A 22315-nucleotide genomic window follows, 5' to 3' on the forward strand; every position below is an offset into this window, starting at 1 on the left:
CATTTGCCTCCATGATGACTTCCTTGCTTATGATGAAAGCTTTTCGTTCTTCATCTGTCCACCTCCAGGCACTGTACTTGTGAAGCAAAGCATACAAGGGCGCCAGCATTGTAGACAAGTTTGGTAGGAACTTTCCGTAGTGTGACAGGAGCCCAGCGAAAGACCTAAGCTCAACAATGTCGTTGGGCTCGGGCGCTTCAATGATGGCTTTAATGTTTTTCCTTCATGGTTAAAGACTAATTTCACTGATTTCGTGGCCCAAGTAAACAAGAGATGGTTTGAAGAACTCGCACTTCTCCTGTTTTAGTCTCAACCATGAATCTCTGATCCTCTGTGGGACTTAGCGCAGATTCTGGAGGTGCTCAGCGTCCGTTCTGCCGGTCACCAAGACATCGTCTGGTATACTGAGGTGCCTGAAATGTCACGAAGGGTTTCTTCCATTCTTTGGAAGAGGGCAGGGGCAGAGGAGGCGCCATATGCCAGGCGTTTGTATGCAAAAAGACCTCTATGCGTGCTGATAACCAGTAGCTTGTTGGTTTCTTCATGCATGGGCACCTAGTTGTAATCCTCGCGAAAATCCAATTTGGAAAACTTGACTCCACCTTGCAAGGATGCATTGCCACTTTGGATAGTGGGTACTATGTTGTCATTATTGCTGGGTTCACTACGTTCTTATAGTCCTCGCAGATTCTGACGCTCTGGCCGTCTGCTTTCAGAGGTGGAACTATTGGCGAATCCCAATTGGAGTGGTCTACTGGCGTGATGTTCTCGCGTTCCAGGCGCTGAAGTTCCTTGCCAACCTTGATCCTTAGGGCGTATGGTACTGAGCGAGGCCTGTAGTAGACTGGCTCTGCATTAGGTCAAACTTTGACATGCACAGGCGGTCTTTCAATGTGCCGCAACCCGGCTTGAAGATCTCTTCAAACTCCAGAAGCATTTCGGGTACCTTCTCATCAGTGGCAGACTGCAACTGCGTTGTGCTTACTTGGCGTGGCAGTAAATCAAAAATAGTAAACCAATCCGTACCGCATCGACGGGCTCTTGCAGGCAGTGCTTGCTGACTTGCAGTCCTGCCCAGACGTACATCAACAGCGAGTGTTCCCTGCACGAGTATTGTTCCGCGTATGCAGTTAAGTTTGATGTCCGTCTCTGAAAGCACTGGCAAAGCACCTTGGTACTGCAGGTAGGTGTCGTTTGAGATTATCAAAACTGGAGAACCTGAATCCAACTCCATTTCCAATGGCATTCTGTTGACTTTGAATGTCCTTGTAATTGGCTTCAGGAGCGACTGCGTGCGCAGGGAATGCAACTAATACTCTGGCAGCTTGTCACTCGACTGCACTTTGTTCACGTGCGATACACGCTGCTGCTTTTCTTTGTCAGTAGCCAAACAGCAGCTCGCTAAATGACCTACTTTTCCGCACTTGTAACACCTCATGTTGATATGCTTGCAGTCCGGAGGTCTGTGATCACGGGATTCACAGCGCACACACGGCTTGAACTTTTGATGTACAGCCTTGATTTCGCCTCTTGGGTTCGGTTCACGTGCTTTCTGACTCTTGGACGCTTCTAAGTGCCGCTTCTTGAACTTGACATAATTTACTGAGCCTTCATGAACTGGGGAAGTGGGTATGTCCGAGTGGCCCTTATGCAGCTCGCTTGCATTGAGTTCTGCGGCCTCTGCCGTTCTTGCAATCTCGAAGGCTTTATCCAGAGTGAGGTTTTTCTCGACTAACAACCGCTGTTACACGGCTCTGTCACGAATCCCATGCATAAGTCTGTCTCTCAGCATCTGCCCCCGCCCAAGGAGCGAGGCTGAAGTGACTTGAAAGTTGACATGAATTCTTTAAACTCTTTCTCCTTTGGTTTTGCGGGCGCCAACAAGCTACGAAGCTTGACTCCGCCGGCGTAAATTCATTTGCTTCCGTTTATCACAGTCTGATGTTTTATCTGCGCTTGCCTCCGGGTACCTAGAAATCCCATCCTCGTCGCCAGATGTTGTATTGCTCAACATAACATGGTTTATTACGAGTTGATAATTACGTCATGACGGTGAAGGGCCTCACGCACACGCTTCAGTCGGGAAGTTCCAACGTCTGCCCCGGTGCCCCCGGATGGATGGAGGGGTGGATGTTACGAGCGTCCCCTTTGGAAGGGGGTGGTGGGTTGCGCCACCAAACTCTTGCTGTTATACTGCCTAATCTCCTACCTAGGTTAAAAAGAAGAAAAAGAGAACACGATGAACCCCCCAATAAAATTTCCTGACCCCCTATTGTGAACTTTGCTTTTCTACGCCTCCGTTTTTTGTCGTTTCCCTACTTCCACCAATCTTCCAATCGCCTCTTACTAATCTCTACTGCGGACATGTTTACTTTTCCCCTGCTATCGCTGAACCCAAGGGCTTCAAGGAGGCCAGGGGTGTCTAAATCGACTGCTGGACAGATGTCTTCACACTCTAATAATACATGCTCCATCGTTTCCCTAACTTTACCGCAGCAAGCACATGCTTCTTCTTCCTTCATTCAGTTGCGGTCTGATAAAACAGAGACCGGCATGACGGCCGCTTGAGCCGGAACAGCATAGATTAAGCGCTGCAATAGTGGCGAAGTTGCGGAATAAAGGCGAAACGCCGTCCTGTGTGAAGGCTATATGTAGCACACTGAGGATACGCGATTTCTCAAAAAGAGCCACGAATGCGTGCACTGTGCTGCTGGTGTTTTTGCGCTTCATTTTGTTTTTCAAAGTAAACATCGGAGACACTGTTAATTGCTCACTGCTATCACTGGTAAGACATGGTTCGGAGCCTGTAGATAAAACTGGTCGAGATAGCATCGCGTAGTGGCCCTCAGAGCGAACATATACAGTCGGCGTCACCCTTGTGTAGAGCGCTGGAACGGCGGCCACCGGGGCGCTCCGCAGCCAGCCAGCGCCGTCTAACGATAATGACTAGACCCGAGATTAGACGCGTCGGCCGGGCGTGCCCAGACACTACTTATCTCGAATGCAGCAGCTACCGTGAGACATCGTTGGCTGGCTGCGGAGCGGCCCGGCAGCCGCCGTTCCCGCGCTCTACACAAGGTGACGTGGACTGTACGTACAGGCTTGCGTAAGCGAATGGCCTCGTCCGGTGCTCCATCTTATTACTTATACGGAATCATCTTAGGAACTGAGGGTTCCTCCCACACTGCTCTCGCCATTCAATTATTAATAAAGGCGTTTTTTTATACGTATAGTGCATCCATCTCACTGCCTTTGTTTTGAGGCGTGTGCTCCCCACCCTGAAAGGGCATAGCACGGTGGACACTGCAGACAATCGGACGAGAAAGAAGGTGATTGCTATAGGGACTATGCTTTTATTCAGACACGTGCCAAAGCTATAGCAATATATTATCAGGAAAGAAGGTGGCATCAGAAAAAATTCTACCTTTTTCTGATGCCATGTTTTTTTGCAGTGTTCTTTTATGAGGTCCTTGTTTATCATGAAACTTCTCTATACTCACGTTAGCTCATTCACGCGAATGTAGCACGAATCTACAAAGCCGTAAAGCTTTCTAGGTTCGTGCGACGCTCGGACGGATGGCAATGCCCCTTTCACGGAACTTCCTTTGTCTCCAGGATTTCCGCGGAACTGATTTGCACTATTCAGTGTTCCCGCGCTTGAGTGGTACATTAATTTGCCCTCGCTTTGCGACCCGCTAGTCTATACAGCTTTTCTCATATGGTAGAGCGACCGCCTCCGGAAAGGCGTTGGTGACTGGTTCGAGATCCGGACTAAGACAATGTTCTCTACAAGTGCTTAGCTTTCTTTACGAGAAAAGGCGTACGCAAGCTTCTTTTGTAGCTTCATGCTGCACTCGGTTGGATTAGATTCTTTTTTCAACACAAGCAACGAGCAGATCTCGTGTGGTGTACTGTGCGAGTTCCGAGGTAACAGTAAGGCGACGACAGACGAAGACAGTGGAGTGGCTGTGACAAAAACCATGGCGCCCCCTACCACATTTATGAAACCCGCGTTGTCTGAACGGCGGCATTGTATTCTTAGTTACCGTGCCATGAGAAAGGAAGGAAGAAAGTAGGGAGAGAAAAGGCCGGGAGGTCAACCTAGGGAGCGTACAATCTGCTAGCCCACACTGGGGGCTAGGGAAAATTCGGAGAGGAATGCGTGTTTCTCATATTGCCGTGAAAACTATCTAACGACCAAGTAAAATTTTATTACAATCTAGTTTAGTACTTAACTCGTTAGTGCATGTTGTTGGCACGAATTGAAAGAAAAAAAAGTTTGTGCATGGCAAAGGCAGGACAGTGAAGCGTATCGTGTTTTTTATCTAATTTATCACGTGGTGGTACACTAAAGTTTATTTCAGTGACATATTCTTGGACATACACGCCGGAACAGTTTGCAGAGTCCCGGGAGAGGACTTTTATGTCTGAAGTGACATTTTCAATGGTGTCTCAAGTCTCAAGTTTCCGGGCCCAGAGAGAAAGAAAGGAAGCAAGGAGAGGAAAGGGAAGGTGGTCAACCTTACGAGGGTCTGGCTTGCTACCCTACACCGAGGGCAATGAAAAATTCAAGGAAGAGAAGAGTCTTTCACATTGCCTAAAAAAATTTAGCTTAAAAAGCACAACAATAAAGCGTATCATGTTAATACTAAATTACACATGTATGCACACACATTTATTGAACAGCGACGCATTATGTGACATACAAACCCGGAGCAGTTGCCGAGGACTGACAGAAGACTTTTGTATCAGAAATGACGCTCCACGCGGCGACATCTTTTTGTTCATTGACGTACAATGAACACTTGCAACCCCTTCGCTTTGCCCTCGTCTTCTGCCTGCGCGACGGCGAACGATGCTTTGTTGGCTGGACCGCTTGAAAAGTTGCTGCATACTTGATCTGTCTTGTTATGATTCACGCATGATTTTCTCAAGACGGATCCAGACTCCATCCACGGGGCATGCTATGATGGAGTATGTGCGTCGTTTCAGTTCACCCTGGTGAAGAAAGAGGAAATCAAGTTAACGACTGAAGATACAGAATGCTTACTACAGTTCTACAAAATGCGGCCTGTGCGGTACTCTCGTTCTGCATCACTTGGCCCGAACAAAAGAAGTTCAGTAGTCGTTGACTCGTCGATTAAGTTTGCCAACGAATGAGCACCTTCGGTTTACAGCGATAATTACTTATAATACTATCCGCAGCTAACACTGCCTAAACTGGTAATAATTATTTTTCCAGGTCTCAAGTTCGCCGAGCCCATTTTCCTGACTTCACGATAGCAACGCTGCGCCTCTTCATTAGGAATGAGTGTTCCATGGGAAGATGTTGAATTGAATTCTGGGGTTTTAGAAGCCGAAACCAAAATTTCATTATGAGGCACATCGCAGTGGGGGACTCCGCGTTAATTTTTGACCACCAGTACATCCATAATGTGTCCCCAGGGCACGGGACACAGGCTTTCATGCATATCGCCCCCGTCATGGGAAGATCTGTGTCTCACTACAGGCTGTGTTATTTAAAAATACAGTAAAAGAAAGGCTACCTATTATACCAATCTTTAGTCTTCCGGGGCATTACGGCTGTTCCTCCGGACAAACATTCGCACCACGCAGCGAAAATCGACACCAACTGCTTCAAAGAACGGACATGTGTTGGACGCTTGAGAACGCCGATAAGCCCCGTGTTTCGAGCGCCGAAGACGTACTAGCGTGCCTGCACGCGTAGGTGCCAGGTGTTGGCGGTTGTGCCTCAGCGCGGAACCGTCTACACTACTCTCTGACGCGCGCTTCGTGTGGAGGCATTGAGCCTGAAGTTACCGGGCACGGCGACCGAGTGTGGACTTGCACGTGATTCGTTCTCCGTCCTGGGCGAGCCTCACCGGCAGAGCAGCCTTCACCTTTCGTTCTCGAGCAGCTTGCTCACTTAAGTGCTCTTTGATTCACGCGTTAACTACGCCATTAGCATTCTTAGCCTACTTCAACCACTATCTATCTATCTATCTATCTATCTATCTATCTATCTATCTATCTATCTATCTATCTATCTATCTATCTATCTATCTATCTATCTATCTATCTATCTATCTATCTATCTATCTATCTATCTATCTATCTATCTATCTATCTATCTATCTATCTATCTATCTATCTGTGTCTGTCTGTCGTCACGCCACTTCCTCTGTAAAAAAGAAGAATTCTTTAAACTTGTGCTAGGTGGGTTCAAAACCAAGTCACACTGCTTCCTCAAGCACAGCAGGCCGAGGCTGTAGCACTGCATTACGAATTCCCGGGTTCAAGGAGGGACGAATTCTCAGATTTAGCACGCACAGGCGTGCCACCGGTGCTGTCAAAGAGGCCGCACAAAAAGAGGAGGACTTCGTGCGCCAACCGCTGGGCGGCGCAGCGTGTCCAGCGAGAAGCATGGGAAAGGAACACGGCTGTGGTACACGGCTCCTACACATGACCCGTTTCGATGTTGGCAATACGGTGTGGCGCTATATTACTTCAATATTGTGGTGTCTGCCGCAATTTTTTTTTGTTATGCGTCACCTCGTTTCCGTTCGGCCCTCTCCACTTACCGATTTGGTCAAGCTGCAGGCCATTAGGCCAACATTACAGCTGGGACTGAGAACCTATACCTTCGCAAGCCTACACTTATGCAATGCTAGGCTTTGGCGTTCTCTGCGTGTTCTTCGAGAGTACTGTAGGGCTTCTCAAGCACTTGTCGGATTCTATAACATATGGAGATGTCTGACTTACAACTGGCCTTCAGCATTACTTACGATAAGTAAGAGGTAACAGGAGTGTAGTGATTCGTTTTACATAGCTGTGCCGTGGATCTCGGTGGCCGTGCCCTGCTAGGCAATTCTACTGCTGGCGTCACGCCGAGAGAGCGCTGTTAAAAGCAAGCACCACTGAGTTCTGTAACAAAACCGACTCTGCTTCAGAAAACTGTCAATTATCTTGGGCTGCAATGCAACTTAGTGATTATCGCTTTTGTTTTCAGTCGTTGACTATTCAACTGATTTTAACGGGACATTTCTAGTCATTATAACTGGAATCGCGTATTTTCAACGGGGTGGCGCCAATAGATAGCTTGCACAGGACGTCAGGAACGCAGCTGTAATAGCTTTCTGGGGTGACGTACGTGTATCAAATCCACTGCCCCGCGGTAACCTGCTTCCATGGAGGAAGGAAAGCCTGGGAGAGGCCCCTACCGTGTCGGCTCAGGTGGAGACCGTTGGAGCCGCGCGAGGTGTCAACGGACTCAGCTGCTCACAGTGCGGCATTCCCAAGATGGCGGCGAGGATTACATCAGTGCAAGCCGTCTGTGGCTAATAAAAGCAATTCGGAAAGTATGCTTCTCCGACGCATCTCTTCTGACCAACACAATATGGCGGACCCCGCGCAAGCAGGGGGAATAAAGCAGGAGCGCACAGGCTGTTGCCGATTTCCGAGTGGCCTTCTCTTCCTTACTGTATCGGCGCTGTTTTCGAGGGCATACCCTCGGCTCAAAAGCTGGCGTGACCGAACACGCTTGGCATGATGTCTTTTCAAATCGGGAAAAGTTGAACCAGCTCTGGAGATTCGAGGATCGACTCTCTGAGAGTTGAAATCTATGGCATGGCTAGAAGCACACCAAGGAATAAACAATCCTTTTTATGCACACGCAGGGTAAAAAGCTATTGTAAGTTTGGGGAACATGCGTATAGGTTGCTTTTTTTTTTAGAGTTAACAAGCTTCTGAAAAATCGTCTGTGTAACGCAGCAAAGCTCTGCACGTTGTGCTGGATTACTACAAGAGGCAGAAATTATTTGCACGAGGAATAAAAATCTTGAATACGTGTCAAATTTTCTCATTAAAATCTAAACTGACTGCTTGATAGCACATGCCGCAATTTACGAATTGCAACCGGTGTGTTCGCAAGATATACTGATGTCGAAAAGATTCCAAGGATGACACCAGCTTCAAATCACGTGCTCCCAAAATGTGCTTCTACATTTTGGTTAACTCTGTTCTAAGCATAAAAGGGCGTACTGTTAAAAAAATAGCTGGAACCGCGAGTTTTTACCGCAACTTCTACGGTGCCTAATTCAAAACGTGCCTGTGAGAGAAAAAACAGTTCCAAATGGATGCGTCGTCCCTGGCTCAATTCGCATATTGCAATATGTGTCCAATGGTTATTAAACCTCGGTTAGTGAAGCATCGATGGCTCTTTAACTATGTCTATGTACCGCGATTTCTTATGGGATTGATGTCCACCTCAGTGAGTAATGCAGCTGAATGAGTAGACTTGTGTTGTATTTGTCAGGCTACTTAAAAATATATATATATATGTTAGCTCCAAAACGAACATCTGATATAGAGAAGGAGGGTCTCTTATTGCAACTTTAAATAGTGCGAAAAGACAAGGAGAAGTACACACATACATACATGCACTATTTGAGCTTGAAGCATATAGCGCGAACTTTCTGAAGTAGAAGTATTCAAACGCTCCTTACGTTCACGTGTTTCGAGCCGAGATGCAGCCGAAATCGGTGCACGAGCTTGGCAACAACGAGCGTCATTTCCAGCTGTGCCAGCTTCGTGCCGACACAGTTTCGAGGTCCCATGCCGTACGCTTGGAAGGCAAGCGGGTCTCTAGACGCCCTCTGATCGGGAGAGAACCTGCGGAAAATGAAACACAAGGCGCGGCGTTGGCAGTGCAGTGTCGATGCAAAGACACCTGCGTATCATGCATTGGGCTTCTCAGGGTTAAAGCAGGCCAGGTGGTGAAAATTAATCCGCAGCCTCCCACTACGGCGCACCTCATAATGATAGCGTGGTTCTGGCACCGTAAACCCCAAGAATTCTTTTCTTTATTATTGCAACGCTCATTTGCAAGAAGCGCGACCTCGTGCCTACAAATGGCCCAGAAGAATCAGGGGAGTGGAGACGCTTGTTTGTTTAGCAATCCATCTAGCTGCCAGGAAACAGTGAAGTCAGCAAATTCACCGGAAAAAGCGAACTTCCTTTGTTTAAATAATTTGCAAATGTTAAAAGCAGGAATCATTTGGATTTCTCTAACGATTGCTTATGCGCAGCGGACCGCCGCACACAAAAATACAGCCTCCTTCCTGTCTTAGTCGACGTGAAACAAGAAGAAACAATACTGGGACATCGGTGAATGGACGTAACTTTTTTTTATACGAACACTTATTCATCCTTTAGTATAGCAAGCTGCTGGGCTAGTCGGTTTGACATAATTTTTGCAAAGGGGAGCGCAGAAGCGTTGCGGAAAAAAGCAGCCCTGGACAGGATAGGCGCTCACTTGCAACGAAGTATACTTTCAGAAACAGACTTTTGTATTAGTGCCCCGTCAGTGTATCTGATGGATTAGGAATTTACGTTCCTCGCGCTTGGCTGAAGTTTCTACGCCTCCCTCCTTTGCCCCGCTCTCCCCGAAGGGTTTTCTATGGAACGATTTTTGTCAGGCCACTTGTATGTGTAGTTGTTGCTATCACCAACATAAGCTAACATTATCGATGTAGTGATGAATGCCCCTTTGTTGGGCGATTTTTTATACAAAAAAAATTAACTATTTTTTTTTTCAGAATTCTCGATGGCAGCGCATGCGCAATAACGTTCCTGGTGGTTTGTTTCTGAAAATATATATAGTTGCAAGTGAGCTTCTAACCTGTCCAGATAGATCTCCTTGTTTCCGCAACGCTTCTGCGCTCCGCTTTGCAAAAAAAGATCACTTATTCGTTCTTCTGTTGGAATGGCGGGTAGTGCCAACGGTCACTTATCTGGCAGAGCAGGAACCTTTGAGCTCTAGTCGATGGTCACGTACAGTACCTGGCGTGCCTGTGTGCCTGGGGACACAGTGTAAGCTTAAATCGCGCCGTTGGTCAGAGAGGCGACACACCTGGAGTCGGAGTTGTTTAAAGACCGTGGCGGTCGTACGAGTGACATTTCAGGCAAATCTTTGAGAGAATACATGATCACTGTTGCGGGTTTCGCAAAACATCGGGGATTACTCGGAGTTGTTCCATTGCTTTGCGGTATTTAGATGACAGGCCATTCACAAATGAGCATTTCGTGACCGCAGCAGCTTCGTACCTCGTTGACGCGTCAAGCCGAAAAGTCGCTGGCTGAACTATCGACACACTCTTGACCGCCCATGTGTTCTGCAGTGTGCTCACCTTTCTGGGTCGAATTCATCTGGTCGCTCCCACAAGTCGGGGTCTTTGTGAACCTGGTGACTGCAGGCCAGGACGCTCACACCTTCCCGCAGAAGCACGTTTTCGTAGCGGTAATCACAGGACGCACGTCTGCTTGTAAACCTGCGGTCAGTGACAATATAGAGAACCGGTCACGGTATTCATAATTCGTATGCTTTTCGGTCGTATACCACTCAGCTTGTCGCTTCGTCTCATATATATTCTGATTTTGTTGATTGAATGACAGGGATCAATGCCTGAAGCCAATACCTTGGATATGTGAGACGTTGTAGTGGGTGACTAGATTAAGCACGATAACTTGCAGTTATCTACTTAACCGTGAGAAAACCTAGCGTATCACTTCTGCTACGCCTGTATTTGATTCCTGAACATTTTCATTGAATGGCGGGAAGCTTAAAGCAAAGAATGGAGTAGCGTTATTGATACGCTTGAGCGAAGTTTCGGTTGTCGATGGCTCAAGAAGCAACAACTTATGACTGCCAAATTAATATTTTAACTCGATTACAATTTCGTTGCTTTTGCACAAATGTATACTCTCCTAGGTCAGAAATATAGGTGAGCAAGAAGTTTCAATTGTTATAAATATTGGATGTAGTTTCAGCTTTGTGGGGGATAAAGGTAAGCAGCCACGTGGTGATTGGCCGGGAACCGAATCCGCAGTCACGTGTTCAGCTATCCGAACAACATAGCTGCTGCCACTCCGGTGCGTCGAAAGGCTTACGGCACGCCGTTGATATCCGACACCTGTCAGAGTAGGCAAAGTAACTTCTTTTGCCTGGGATTAGTGGAGGAGATAATCGTTTGGCGTTTGGGTGCTGCTAACGTAATTAACGATGCGATACAGAGCAGTCTTTCGTTGAAACGTCGTGCGAAAGACACCACTTACGCGAAGGCTGGAGTGTACATTCTCAGGGTTTCCAGTAATGTCTGTGCAGTGTACTGTAGGTCGGAAATGGCGTCATATGAGAACTCCCCCTAGAAGGCAATAAAGAGGAATAGCATATTCACTAAACATGATGAACGTAGATGGTTCGTGCACAGAAAAGTTAGTTACATTAAAGCTAAAGTGTAAGGAGTAATGCCTATAGGAATGAAATTTCATTTCACGTACGAAAAACAAAAGTAAATTTGCTGCCTCTAACGTATTGGAGCGATGCATCTGTAAAAGATATATATATATATATATATATATATATATATATATATATATATATATATATATATATATATATATATATATATATATATATATAACGTCATAGTTCTGCGGAAACCAGCAAGGTGGAGAGAAGTAATTCATAAACGGAAAATGAGACATCCACCCAATCTAGCAAATTGCTACAAAGTGGATGTCTCATTTTCCGTTTCTTATATATATATATATATATATATATATATATATATATATATATATATATATATATATATATATATATATATCTGCTGTGCGCAACGTCATTCAAGGAGAAGTCGCTTGCGCACTACCGGTTGCTCCCCAGCAGCCGCTTGCAGCCGCTGCACTAAGTTATGCTCCGATAATTGGCAGGCCACGCCAATAGCCGATACGACCCTTTTAGCAGCCCGTGCGCCGCCCTTCTCCTCCCATCTCCTGGGCCGGCCCTCCTGTTGCGTGGCGCACGCACGATAATCGGCCTATATGCTTTGCAGGTAGGTATCCTGGACACGTCGCAAGGTTCTGCCGCCGGGTGCAAACAATCGACAATGATTTCCGGGCGCCTCGTTATCCGGTCGACTCCAATGGAAGCTACACTCCCCACAAAGAAACATCGCTAAACAAACAACCGCCAAAAATCAAAACACGATGCTCGCAAATCGACTCCAACTTTTCTACAGGGGCCCCCGCTTGGTTGTCCGTACCGACACGCACACCAGGACTCGGTTCAAAACTTCTTCCCAAATACGATGGACCACACCGCGTTCTGCAGCGAATTTCTTCCGTCAACTCCCTCATAGAGTCACTCACCCCGCCGTCCGACATGCGTAGTCGTAACCGCGAAGTCGTCCACGTCCAGCGGCCTTATCATGATTCTGCGACCTGATCTTCAGTCTAAGTCGCCAGGATGGCTCCTGTTTGCGATGGGGCCATTGTAAGGAAGAAGGACGCCTGGACGCAGGCAGTAGGATTGCCAACAGATGCTCGAGTTTAGAGGCAGCGCTCGGGGAAGCGCTCAACCAGTCGTCGGCCCGTCGTGTAATAAACCTCCTTCATCATATGTACTTTATTGAGAGAATATTTAGTTTTTGCAGGTGGCCTCCGAATGGGTGTAAAGCAGTGATTTTGGCTTGTTGGTAAGACATCGTGAGGCTTATAGCGCGTGAAAAAGACAAGCACGAAAGGGAGACGTGACACACACAGGCGCTAGCGCCTGTGTGTGTCTTTTTTCGATTTAGCATATTTACAAAGTGGATTGACTCACGTGTTTCGCGAGGACAGCGTCAGTTTCAGCCCTGATCTTGTCCTGGACAGCTTGGAACTTGGCGATGCAGAACAGGCAGTGTGACAGCGTGACTCCCACGGTGTCGACCCTGTTTTTTTTTAAGCAGCTTTGTCAGCCTCCTGTTTAATCTTGGATTAGAAAACTCACCCAGCTTGAAGCATGTTGGCAGCATTCGCAGCAATGTCTTTAATGGGCATTGCAAATTTCTCCTTTCCTGAAAATTGAGGAAGAAAATAAACGTGTTTCAAGAGGTATCTAACGCGGCAGTTGCACTAACTAATACAACGGTATCACTGCAACAGTATAATTTGGGGCGAGAACGTTTTATGAGACCTGTGTACGCTATTGCTTTATCATAATGGCACGTGCACTTGTTTATCGGGTGAGCGCGTTTCATCGTCTAGCAATTGCTATCGCTCAGCGGAGGACGCGCCTGCATGTATCGGAAGTTTCTGGAACGTTATCGATGGTTTTATTCGCTGTCTATTGTCACCGAACCTTGTGCAATCTGATTGCTTGTATGCGCGACGAGAATGGTGTAGAACTTCCTGGAAGACACGCGGGACCCAGCGATTGCTCTGTAACCTTCGATGACTGATGTATAAAAGCCGACGCGCTTGACCCGCTGATAAGATTTTCCACGATCGCCGGCCGTGTTCGCCGCTATTGCTGTGCTTTAAGTGCAACTTGCTTTTTTGGGCACAAATTCGCTCAATAATGAGTTAGTTACGTCATTCACACTTTTACTGCTGCATTATTCACCGTCATGAACTCGTGACAACATGTATACATACATACATACATACATACACACACATATACATACATACATACATACATACATACATACATACATACATACATACATACATACATACATACATACATACATACATACATACATACATACATACATACATACATACTGTAAAATAGGGAGCAGTGGGGCTGTGGCTAGGAGAGAGACAACGACGACGAGAAGGAACAACCTTGTTTTCGGTGCTCGGTCGGCTACACTACCTCTCGCTGCTCCAACGTTCTAGTCGCGAACGCTTACTGTTCAAAGTGCTTCGCGACATTTGGTGGGAGGTGCTGGACTTATTGCCATCCTGAAACTCCGAAGCCGCACGATCCCTGTCACATCTCCCATGCCTGAGGAGACTAGCCCTACCGCGCCACCCATGGCACCGCCTCCAGTCGTCTGTCCTGGTGCGCCACGCCAACGGGATCCTCCCATATTCAATGGAACTGACGATCATGACGTAGAGGACTGGCTGTCGTCATACAACCGAGTGAGTGCCCACAACAAATGGTCTGAAGCTGACAAGCTTGGCTACGTCCCATTCTACCTTTCCGGGGTCGCCCATCTTTGGTTCCGCAACCATGAGGCTGACTTTTCCACCTGGTCAGCATTCCGAACGGCACTTCAAGAAGTATTCGGTCGCCCTGCTGTGCGCAAACTTCGGGCTGAACAACAGCTTCGCTGTCGTGCCCAACAAAAGGGCGAAACTTTTACGAGCTACATTGAAGATGTAGTTGACATCTGCCGGCGTATAGACCCAGATATGACCGAAGATAACAAGGTCAAGAACATTTTGAAAGGCATAGAAGACGACGCCTTCCAGATGCTCTTGGCAAGGAATCCTCAGACGGTCAACGACATCATAACGCTTTGCCAGAGCTATGAGGAGCTGCGCAAACAGCGGCTTTCTACGCGCCGCGCTCTCGCTCCGGACGTCGCGCTTTCAGCTCTGAGTGATGGTGTCACTTCTACTCCTTGCAGTTCAGAAATTTTCGACAGAATCAAGCAATTTGTACGAGAAGAAGTGGCGCGCCAACTCTCTCTTCTGCCAGTCACTCCAGCCTCAGAGCCGCACTTGTCTCCAGATCTCCGTCACCTGATACAAGAACAAGTCGCTAACGCAGTACCACTTGCTCATCCACCGCCTCCTACGCCTGTGCCACTTACGTACGCTGCCGTTGTCGCTAATCCAAGGCCTCCTTCTGCAGGTAATCAGTCCCGACTTACCAGAGCCTTTCCCTCACCTCCGCAAGCAGCTGCAACATATTCTTCTGCCCCCCCAAGCAGCTACTGGCCGCTTCGATGAGTACGTCGTTGCCTTCGCCAGTCGTGCACTCACTAAACCTGAATTGAACTATTCTGTCACTGAAAAGGAGTGCCTGGCTATAATTTGGGCCATAACCAAATTCCGTCCGTATCTTTATGGCCGCCCGTTTGATGTCATAACTGATCACCATTCGCTGTGCTGGCTGTCATCCTTAAAAGAACCGTCCGGTCGTCTTGCTCGATGGGCCCTTCGACTGCAGGAGTATGACATTCGCGTACTGTATCGTTCTGGCCGAAAACATTCGGATGCGGATGCGTTGTCTCGTTCGCCACTGACAGACGAGGCTAGCTTCCCGAACGACTCATTGTCCGAGTGTTCCCTTGCTGCCACGGACATTCTTCTGGAGCAGAAGAAAGACCCATGGATTGTGTCCATGCTGCGTTTTTTGTCCAGCCCATCGACACCCACTAACAATCGCGCATTACGTCGCCAAGCGCATCACTTCTCCATTCGCGACGGGCTCCTGTACCGTCGCAACTACCTCCCGGACGGCCGCAAATGGTTGCTTGTCATCCCGCGACACCTGCGTTCGGATATTTGCGCAGCGTTCCACGACGATCCCCAATGCGCGCATGCAGGGGTACTGAGGACATACGCGCGTCTACGCCTTCGTTACTACTGGCGGGGGATGTATCGATTCATCCATCATTATGTCCGCTCCTGTTTGGTTTGCCAACGCCGTACAGATCCCCCTCGTCGTTCAACCACCCCATTGCAGCCTTTGCCTTGCCCAGCACGTGCTTTTGATCGAGTCGGCATCGACATTTATGGACCTCTGCCAACCACATCCGATGGCAATCGCTGGGTAATCGTGGCCATCGACCATCTTACGCGCTATGCGGAAACTTCCCCTTTGTCCAGCGCTTATGCACGTGACGTCGCCTGGTTTCTCCTGCGCCACATCATCCTTCGCCACGGAGCTCCCAGGGAATTACTCAGTGACAGAGGCCGCGTCTTCCTGTCCGACGTCATCGAGGCTCTCCTCAAAGAATGCCGCATCATTCATCGCACCCCTACTGCGTATCATCCGCAGACTAATGGCATGACCGAGCGCTTTAATCGCACTCTTGGTGACATGCTGGCCATGTACGTTGCATCCGACCAAACCAAGTGGGACCATGTTCTACCTTTTCTGACCTACGCTTACAACACCGCCACGCAGACTACCACGGGATTTTCGCCCTTCTTTCTCCTGTACAGACGCGAACCTTTTTCCACAATGGATACTATCCTTCCGTACCGCCCTGACTCCTCGGAAACAACTACCCTATCCGAAGCTGCTGCACACGCAGAAGAGTGTCGCAAGCTTTCCCGTATATTTACGTCAGAAGACCAGCAACGCCAGAAGCACCATCGAGAAAGTTCCAATGCTCCTGTATCCTATGCTCCTGGCTCGCTAGTGTGGCTTTGGGTTCCAGCCTCTACCACTGGACTGTCACCGAAACTCGCGTTGAAGTACCAAGGCCCATACCGCGTGATCAAACAAACGTCTCCAGTCAACTATATTGTGGAACCCCTCGAGCTACCTTTGGATCATCGCCGTCGTGGCCGCGAAATTGTGCATGCCCAGCGTCTCAAGCCCTACTATGATCCGCCTGTGCTGTCCTACCCGTAGGTCACCGGGACGGCTTCCTTTTCCGCGGGGGAGATAACTGTACTGTAAAATAGGGAGCAGTGGGGCTGTGGCTAGGAGAGAGACAACAACGACGAGAAGGAACAACCTTGTTTTCGGTGCTCGGTCGGCTACACTACCTCTCGCTGCTCCAACGTTCTAGTCGCGAACGCTTACTGTTCAAAGTGCTTCGCGACAATACATACATACATACATACATACATACATACATACATACATACATACATACATACATACATACATACATACATACATACATACATACATACATACATACATATCAATGCTTTGAGGGCCAGCGCTACCACTGCATAAAGTAGCAATAATGTGAACACATAAAGGCCATTTCAAACATAAATATAAGACTACAGGAAATCAAATAAAGAACAAGGTTTGACTAAGAACTAAAAGAACGGTGTCCAGAATATATCAGTTTCGTTTACGCGCAATACACAGTTCCGCATACAATGTCCAATGTAGAATTTGACTTGGCATACCTCCTAATCCAAATGACAGATAGCACTCTCAACCGGACTGACGGAACCCTCCTCCCCATCTACACGCGCTGCTTACGTCATATTTTAAATCCATATAAACATTGTATCGCATGTCCTTGGTTTCATTGTGAACAAGGCTCCCGTCAGGGGAGCCGAAACGGCTTGTATTCTTTCAGTGGTCGGTGTCCTTCTCTTTACCCTTCTTCACAATGTCCACCGAGAGTAAATAAGAAAAAATGGAGGCTACCAAGTACAGTGATGAAGGTTACAAGCATAACAGTCCAATAATTGTAGACAATAATATAGTTGGGAACTGCTGTGATATAGGCATTTTAAAAACACCTGAAACATTCAGCATACAAGAGCAGTGAACAAAAAAGAGAACATATAGCTTTGCTAAGATAGGTTAAAAATGTACGCGGTGATCATTCTTGAATTGTACGGATTTTTAAAAAATCACTCGGGGCTGACAGCATAGTTCAATTTCTTGAGATGCAATATTTACAGAGATGGACATTACTTGTAAAAAAATCTATAGACATTTTCAGCTAATTGACGAATATTCAGTAATTAACGTGCTAATTAATTACTCTACGGCCCATACCGCAACTTGAGAATTGTTGCCGGTTACATTGCAAGGCACATCCCCTAGGAATAAATTTTGAGTATGGCAGGGGAGTTATATATGGTACGCCATCAAACAAGCGGTAGAAATGCACTGTGGTTCCACTTGCGTAGCATGACAAAACGCTTTCGCTTATGTATTCCCATGCAAAAGTAACTGAGAAGAAAGTCTTCCGCTCTGACCAGTGTATGGATGGCGGTGTTGCTTGCACGCATCAGCCAGAATGGAAGGCCAGCGTGTGTGCGCACGGCGCTCGTGCCAGGAGCGAAAGATAGAACGTTGCTGCGGCTCTGGCAAAGTCCATCGAACAAAGCAGGACGGTGCGACACTTGGCTTCTTCACTTCTTTCTTTTTTTTTTTTGCAGCCAAACGCGCGGTGGGGCCCTCTGGAGACCCTCTAACCCTCCGCGCCTATGCAGCTTATTGGGATTCGACACTGGGACAGCACGCCGACGACGACGGCGCAATTGCAGCACAAGTGTATTTAATCGCTACCGCAACAACAGCAGTTATGGGAACGTAGCGCTCGTGATACGTGTGACCTCGAAAGATTCAGATAGGTGACGGGAATAAGGCGCACCTTTGTGTTGTTCCCGTTCCTCCTGGGTCCATTGGAATCCGCTCTCGTCCATCTGGCTTTTCTCGAACTCCATTTCCAGCAGGCACTGGAGAAGGTCTGGTCGTGCCAGCTTGAACAGATTAACGAGAATTTCCCCACGTTGCGCCAAACGGGTTAGCGTGGACGGCCGAAACACGATACTCTCTACGTTAGGAACATTTTTCCTTGGGCAACGTTGTATGCATCCCAACTGCAAAATAAAAACTAAAACCTCGCTGTTTAATTTCGTACAAAGCTGTCGTTAAGAGAAAAGTTCAACTTTTACGCACTGATGGAAATAATATCGGCCTTCCTCACTGCTTGCTAAGACAACTGCTAAGGCGATTAGACATGTTTAGTTGAAAATTTTGTTAAATGCAAAGGACAGCTTGTATTCCTCATTTTATTTATACTCTGAAGCACCAGAAAAATGCTATAACTCCAAGTAAACCACTCTTTCACTCAGTCACTCCCCACACTACAGATACCACATCGATTTTAAGGGTCAGTTTATAACGTGTATGAACAAGTTAACCTTACTAAATTTTCGGCTATCGCATATTATTTATGTGATTTAGCTGCTTGCACTTATTAGTTACCTAACTTATTCGTTTTAAACGAAATTTCGTTTAAATACATTTATTCGCATTTCTGATATTTACTCGGGAGCTGCACACCTGGCCCTTGGTGCTTGAATTCATTTCATTTTGTTTATTAATACTTAAAGGCGGCGAGGTGATTACAAGAGCGAGTCTTACGTGTACGTGGCATACCGACATTTCATAAACAATGTAAAGAAGACAAAAAGCAAGGTAGTAACAGATATACTCAATGAACACAGCATAAAGTGTCACAGCCGAGTGCCGCAATATAATCTGAGCTTCACAGATGCGATAAATAAAGCGATAAAACGAAAAGTAATACATATAAAAGGAGTACCACACTTTAGGTAAGCAAACGCAAAAAAGAAGGATCGAAAAGCTTCAAGTAGTGAACTGCAAAAAGCAAGACAAAATGACTAAGCAAAAGTAAGTAAAACAACAGGCGACTGTTCAATCTAGATGATGCAGCGTGTTAGTTTATCACAAGATGATGCCTGGTCTGAATGCATAGCTATATGATTCGGTTATTATTTTTTTGAATATCATCCAGAGTCCCGAAATTTTTCGCTTTTTACAAACAACGTAAACAACGACACTAAGAAAGTATCTAGTGCCAGCTCCTATACTACCACAACTTGAATGTTTCTGTTAAGCACACAATATTTAATTCGATGTGAAGCAACTTTGGCCTAAGCAAGCTATTTCAACTTCTATCTGTTCCAATAGTTGCTATTAGCGGTAAAGATGCCAAGAACTCCAGACCCTTGACATCGTCCGTAGTAATTATCAACGCCCCAAACAACGAACAGCATCCATGATGACGTCTTGCACATATCAATTGTCAAAATTATGGAAGCGTAGTTTAGCAGTCAGAAGAAGATTGCGTTCATTTTACTTACCGTCGGGTCCTCTCTCCGCATTTTGATGGCGGGTATGGAGCAATCGGCCAGTGACTGGAACGCATCGTATCCGAACCATCGATCCAAGGTCAACATGAGAGGCAGGCAGCCCTTCACGTCCGAGAACAACTCTGTTCGTAATTGTATACAGCAGGAAAAGAAGAAGAAAAAAATGTGGGCAGTTTGCAACAGTGGTGCAAGGCTGGGTCACAGCGGAGCTATAGTTCCGGCTTTTGCTTATTGTTAGGTTTTTCTAAGTTTTGCGAGGTTATGCATGGCTTGGCTAGGCTCATACCAAGCGCTGCTAGGTTTTGCTAAGTTTGACAGGGTTATGCATGGCTTAACTATGCTCATACTAAATGCTGCCAAGATTTCCTAAGTTTCGCCAAGTTTTTGCGAGGTCATGCACGGCCAGGCCGGTAAGCCACACAAGCCCCAGCAATTCACACGCATACAAGCCACAGTACGTGCATGACAATTTATTATGTACAATGCTTCAGTGCCAGTCGTCAACATCGTTGATCCGGTCCTCGTCCTCGACTTCCGACATTCGTCGTGGTCGGCGGCGTCGGGAAAGGCTTCGCGAAGCACTTTCAAGGCAGAGCTCTTCTGTTCAAAGTTCCGCACCGAGCTCACCGTGGAGAGATTCACGTCGAACCAGAGCGGGCCACAGACGTGGCGCCCGAACTCTATGCCGAGGAATTCGCGCAGGAAGCTGCCGTTCGCACCTCCCATGGATTAGCGGGCTTGGCGTTGGAAGTTCTCGGTGACGCGCAGGCCCGGAACCGATTCCCGGCGGCGCCGAGCGTTCAGTCGGCAGCGTTCGTTGTCTCTGACCCGAAACTCGGGATCCTCGGCGACGGCGCTCGTCGGCGGCGGCCTCGGCGCTATGGACAGGATCGGCTCTCCTTTGTCGATCCTATTCCCGCTGAGCCGCGCGCCGTGCTTCCTTGTCGGTCACAGACGCCACAGCCGCGCCCAAACTCTATGATCAGAAATTCGCACTGCAATAGACCGTTTGCAACCCCCGTGTCTCGACAGGCTTTACGCTGGACGTTTTCGAGCAGTCGTGGGCGGGGACCGCTTTCTCGGAGACGTCGTGCGTTCAGGCGCCGACTCTCGCGTTCCCTGGACTGAAACTCGGGATCCTCGACTCGGCGTCACCTGTTCTGCGCCGCAGCTTCGGCGCGGTGTTCCGGATCAGCTCGGCGGCGACGCATCGCTTCTCGCTTGGCAGTACGGCGCTCTTCCTGGTAAGCCGCTTCTTTGGACGTCCGGTCTTTCTTCGGTCTTCCCATGGCAGCAGCACGTACGCATGGAGCAGAGGCGGCGAGAAGTGTTCCGCCGGGCCGGCTGTTCCGAGCTTTTGCTTGCCTGTGACTCTACGATTCCGCCCTACGCGCGTGGGGTGCCAAGAGGTTACGTGGCTCGGTGCTCTCGTAGGTGGTTGCTAGGCGACGCGAGACGGCGCACAGCTGGGCTGAGCTTTCTGGTAACGCTTTACGGTGGAACGAAAGCTTAAACAGCTGCACTGTTAAAAGTTACAGTGACGTTTTACTCAGTGAATGCGAGTTACGTGTAAACGTAGGGACGCTGGGAACATGTACAGCGAGCACCGCGGCGTTAAAGCACAAACGGAAAAGGCGCGAACGCGGCGATCCTTCTAAAGCGATAGCTCTACTACTCGGGGCAGGCACGTAGACAGGATTATTTTTCGGAGGAGATGGGGGGCAAGGCCTAATTGTTCGAAAGAAACTCTTCCCATGGCAAAAAGAAAAAAGAAAAAATTGCCCGGGAATATAGAAGGCGCTTAATTATTAGAAGAGAACCAGACCAAAGTGGAATGCAGCACAAGAGACGAGTTAATCCGAGATGGAACGCAAGTTTTGACACTGCAATAAATCTACTGCATGTGGACCAGACAGAATACATTCCAACCAAATAATCTCCACCAAGAAGGGCCATACCGAGTCAGTGACGAAAGGAAGAGTGACAAAAAAAGTGAGGGGGGGGGGGGTACGTAGGAATCAGGCGCCCACTCACGGACATGTGCGGCAAATAAAAAAAAAAGTTGTCGGACGATTTCTCTGCCCAACTTCTCAATTTCTGTCTCAACAACAGGCCTGCGAGAAGAACGGGATCCATTTTATGACAGGAATTCTTAAACAAAAAACAGGCATATTTGGGAAAACATTTTTATTGAACAACAAAGAACCAAAACACGGAAGCTTTCATGACACAAAAGATGCAGAACGCTAACATTCGTTTCCAGAGCAAGCAATTTTAAAGAATGGCATTGCGAATGGTTTTACAATATAGTAAAAGTCAATATAAAGAAAAAGAACGAACATGTAGCTTGTCTGACAAGAGCGGTCCACGCTGCAATTTTCGTACGCCGTGGTTTCACCATAAACACAGCGATAACTTCGTCGACACTGACTTACATCCGGTGAATAGACACAAGAACCAGGCCATTAAGCCGTTCTTCAGCCGTCCGGTTCCTCAAATACGTTTTCACTCTGATTTTCAGTGTCTAGAAGCTGCGTTCTACAGCAGTACTCACTGGGAGCGTTGTCAATATCTTGAAGTAGTAAAGGCAAGGCGCAGAAGACCAGGACTCAAGAAGAGGAACACAATCGCAGGACCG

At 47.6% G+C, this 22315-nt stretch overlaps 1 protein-coding gene across 2 annotated transcripts in view; it reads right to left on the reverse strand.

Moving 5' to 3' along the window:
* Positions 1 to 4662: 4662 nt before the first annotated feature.
* Positions 4663 to 22315, reverse strand: part of LOC142590510 (cytochrome P450 3A24-like) — an 81666-nt gene continuing 64013 nt past the window's right edge. For both annotated transcript variants that reach the window (XM_075702692.1, XM_075702691.1), the window contains exons 7-14: positions 19669 to 19799; positions 18150 to 18258; positions 12833 to 12899; positions 12665 to 12773; positions 11113 to 11201; positions 10188 to 10328; positions 8505 to 8670; positions 4663 to 4998 (exon numbers count right to left, since the gene is read on the reverse strand). In XM_075702692.1, the coding sequence (XP_075558807.1) occupies positions 4909 to 4998; positions 8505 to 8670; positions 10188 to 10328; positions 11113 to 11201; positions 12665 to 12773; positions 12833 to 12899; positions 18150 to 18258; positions 19669 to 19799 (902 nt within the window). In that variant the 3' untranslated portion in view covers positions 4663 to 4908. The remainder of the gene's footprint in view (positions 4999 to 8504; positions 8671 to 10187; positions 10329 to 11112; positions 11202 to 12664; positions 12774 to 12832; positions 12900 to 18149; positions 18259 to 19668; positions 19800 to 22315) is intronic.

This window comes from Dermacentor variabilis, chromosome 8 (genome assembly GCF_050947875.1).
Source record: "Dermacentor variabilis isolate Ectoservices chromosome 8, ASM5094787v1, whole genome shotgun sequence".
NCBI classification, from domain to species: domain Eukaryota; kingdom Metazoa; phylum Arthropoda; class Arachnida; order Ixodida; family Ixodidae; genus Dermacentor; species Dermacentor variabilis.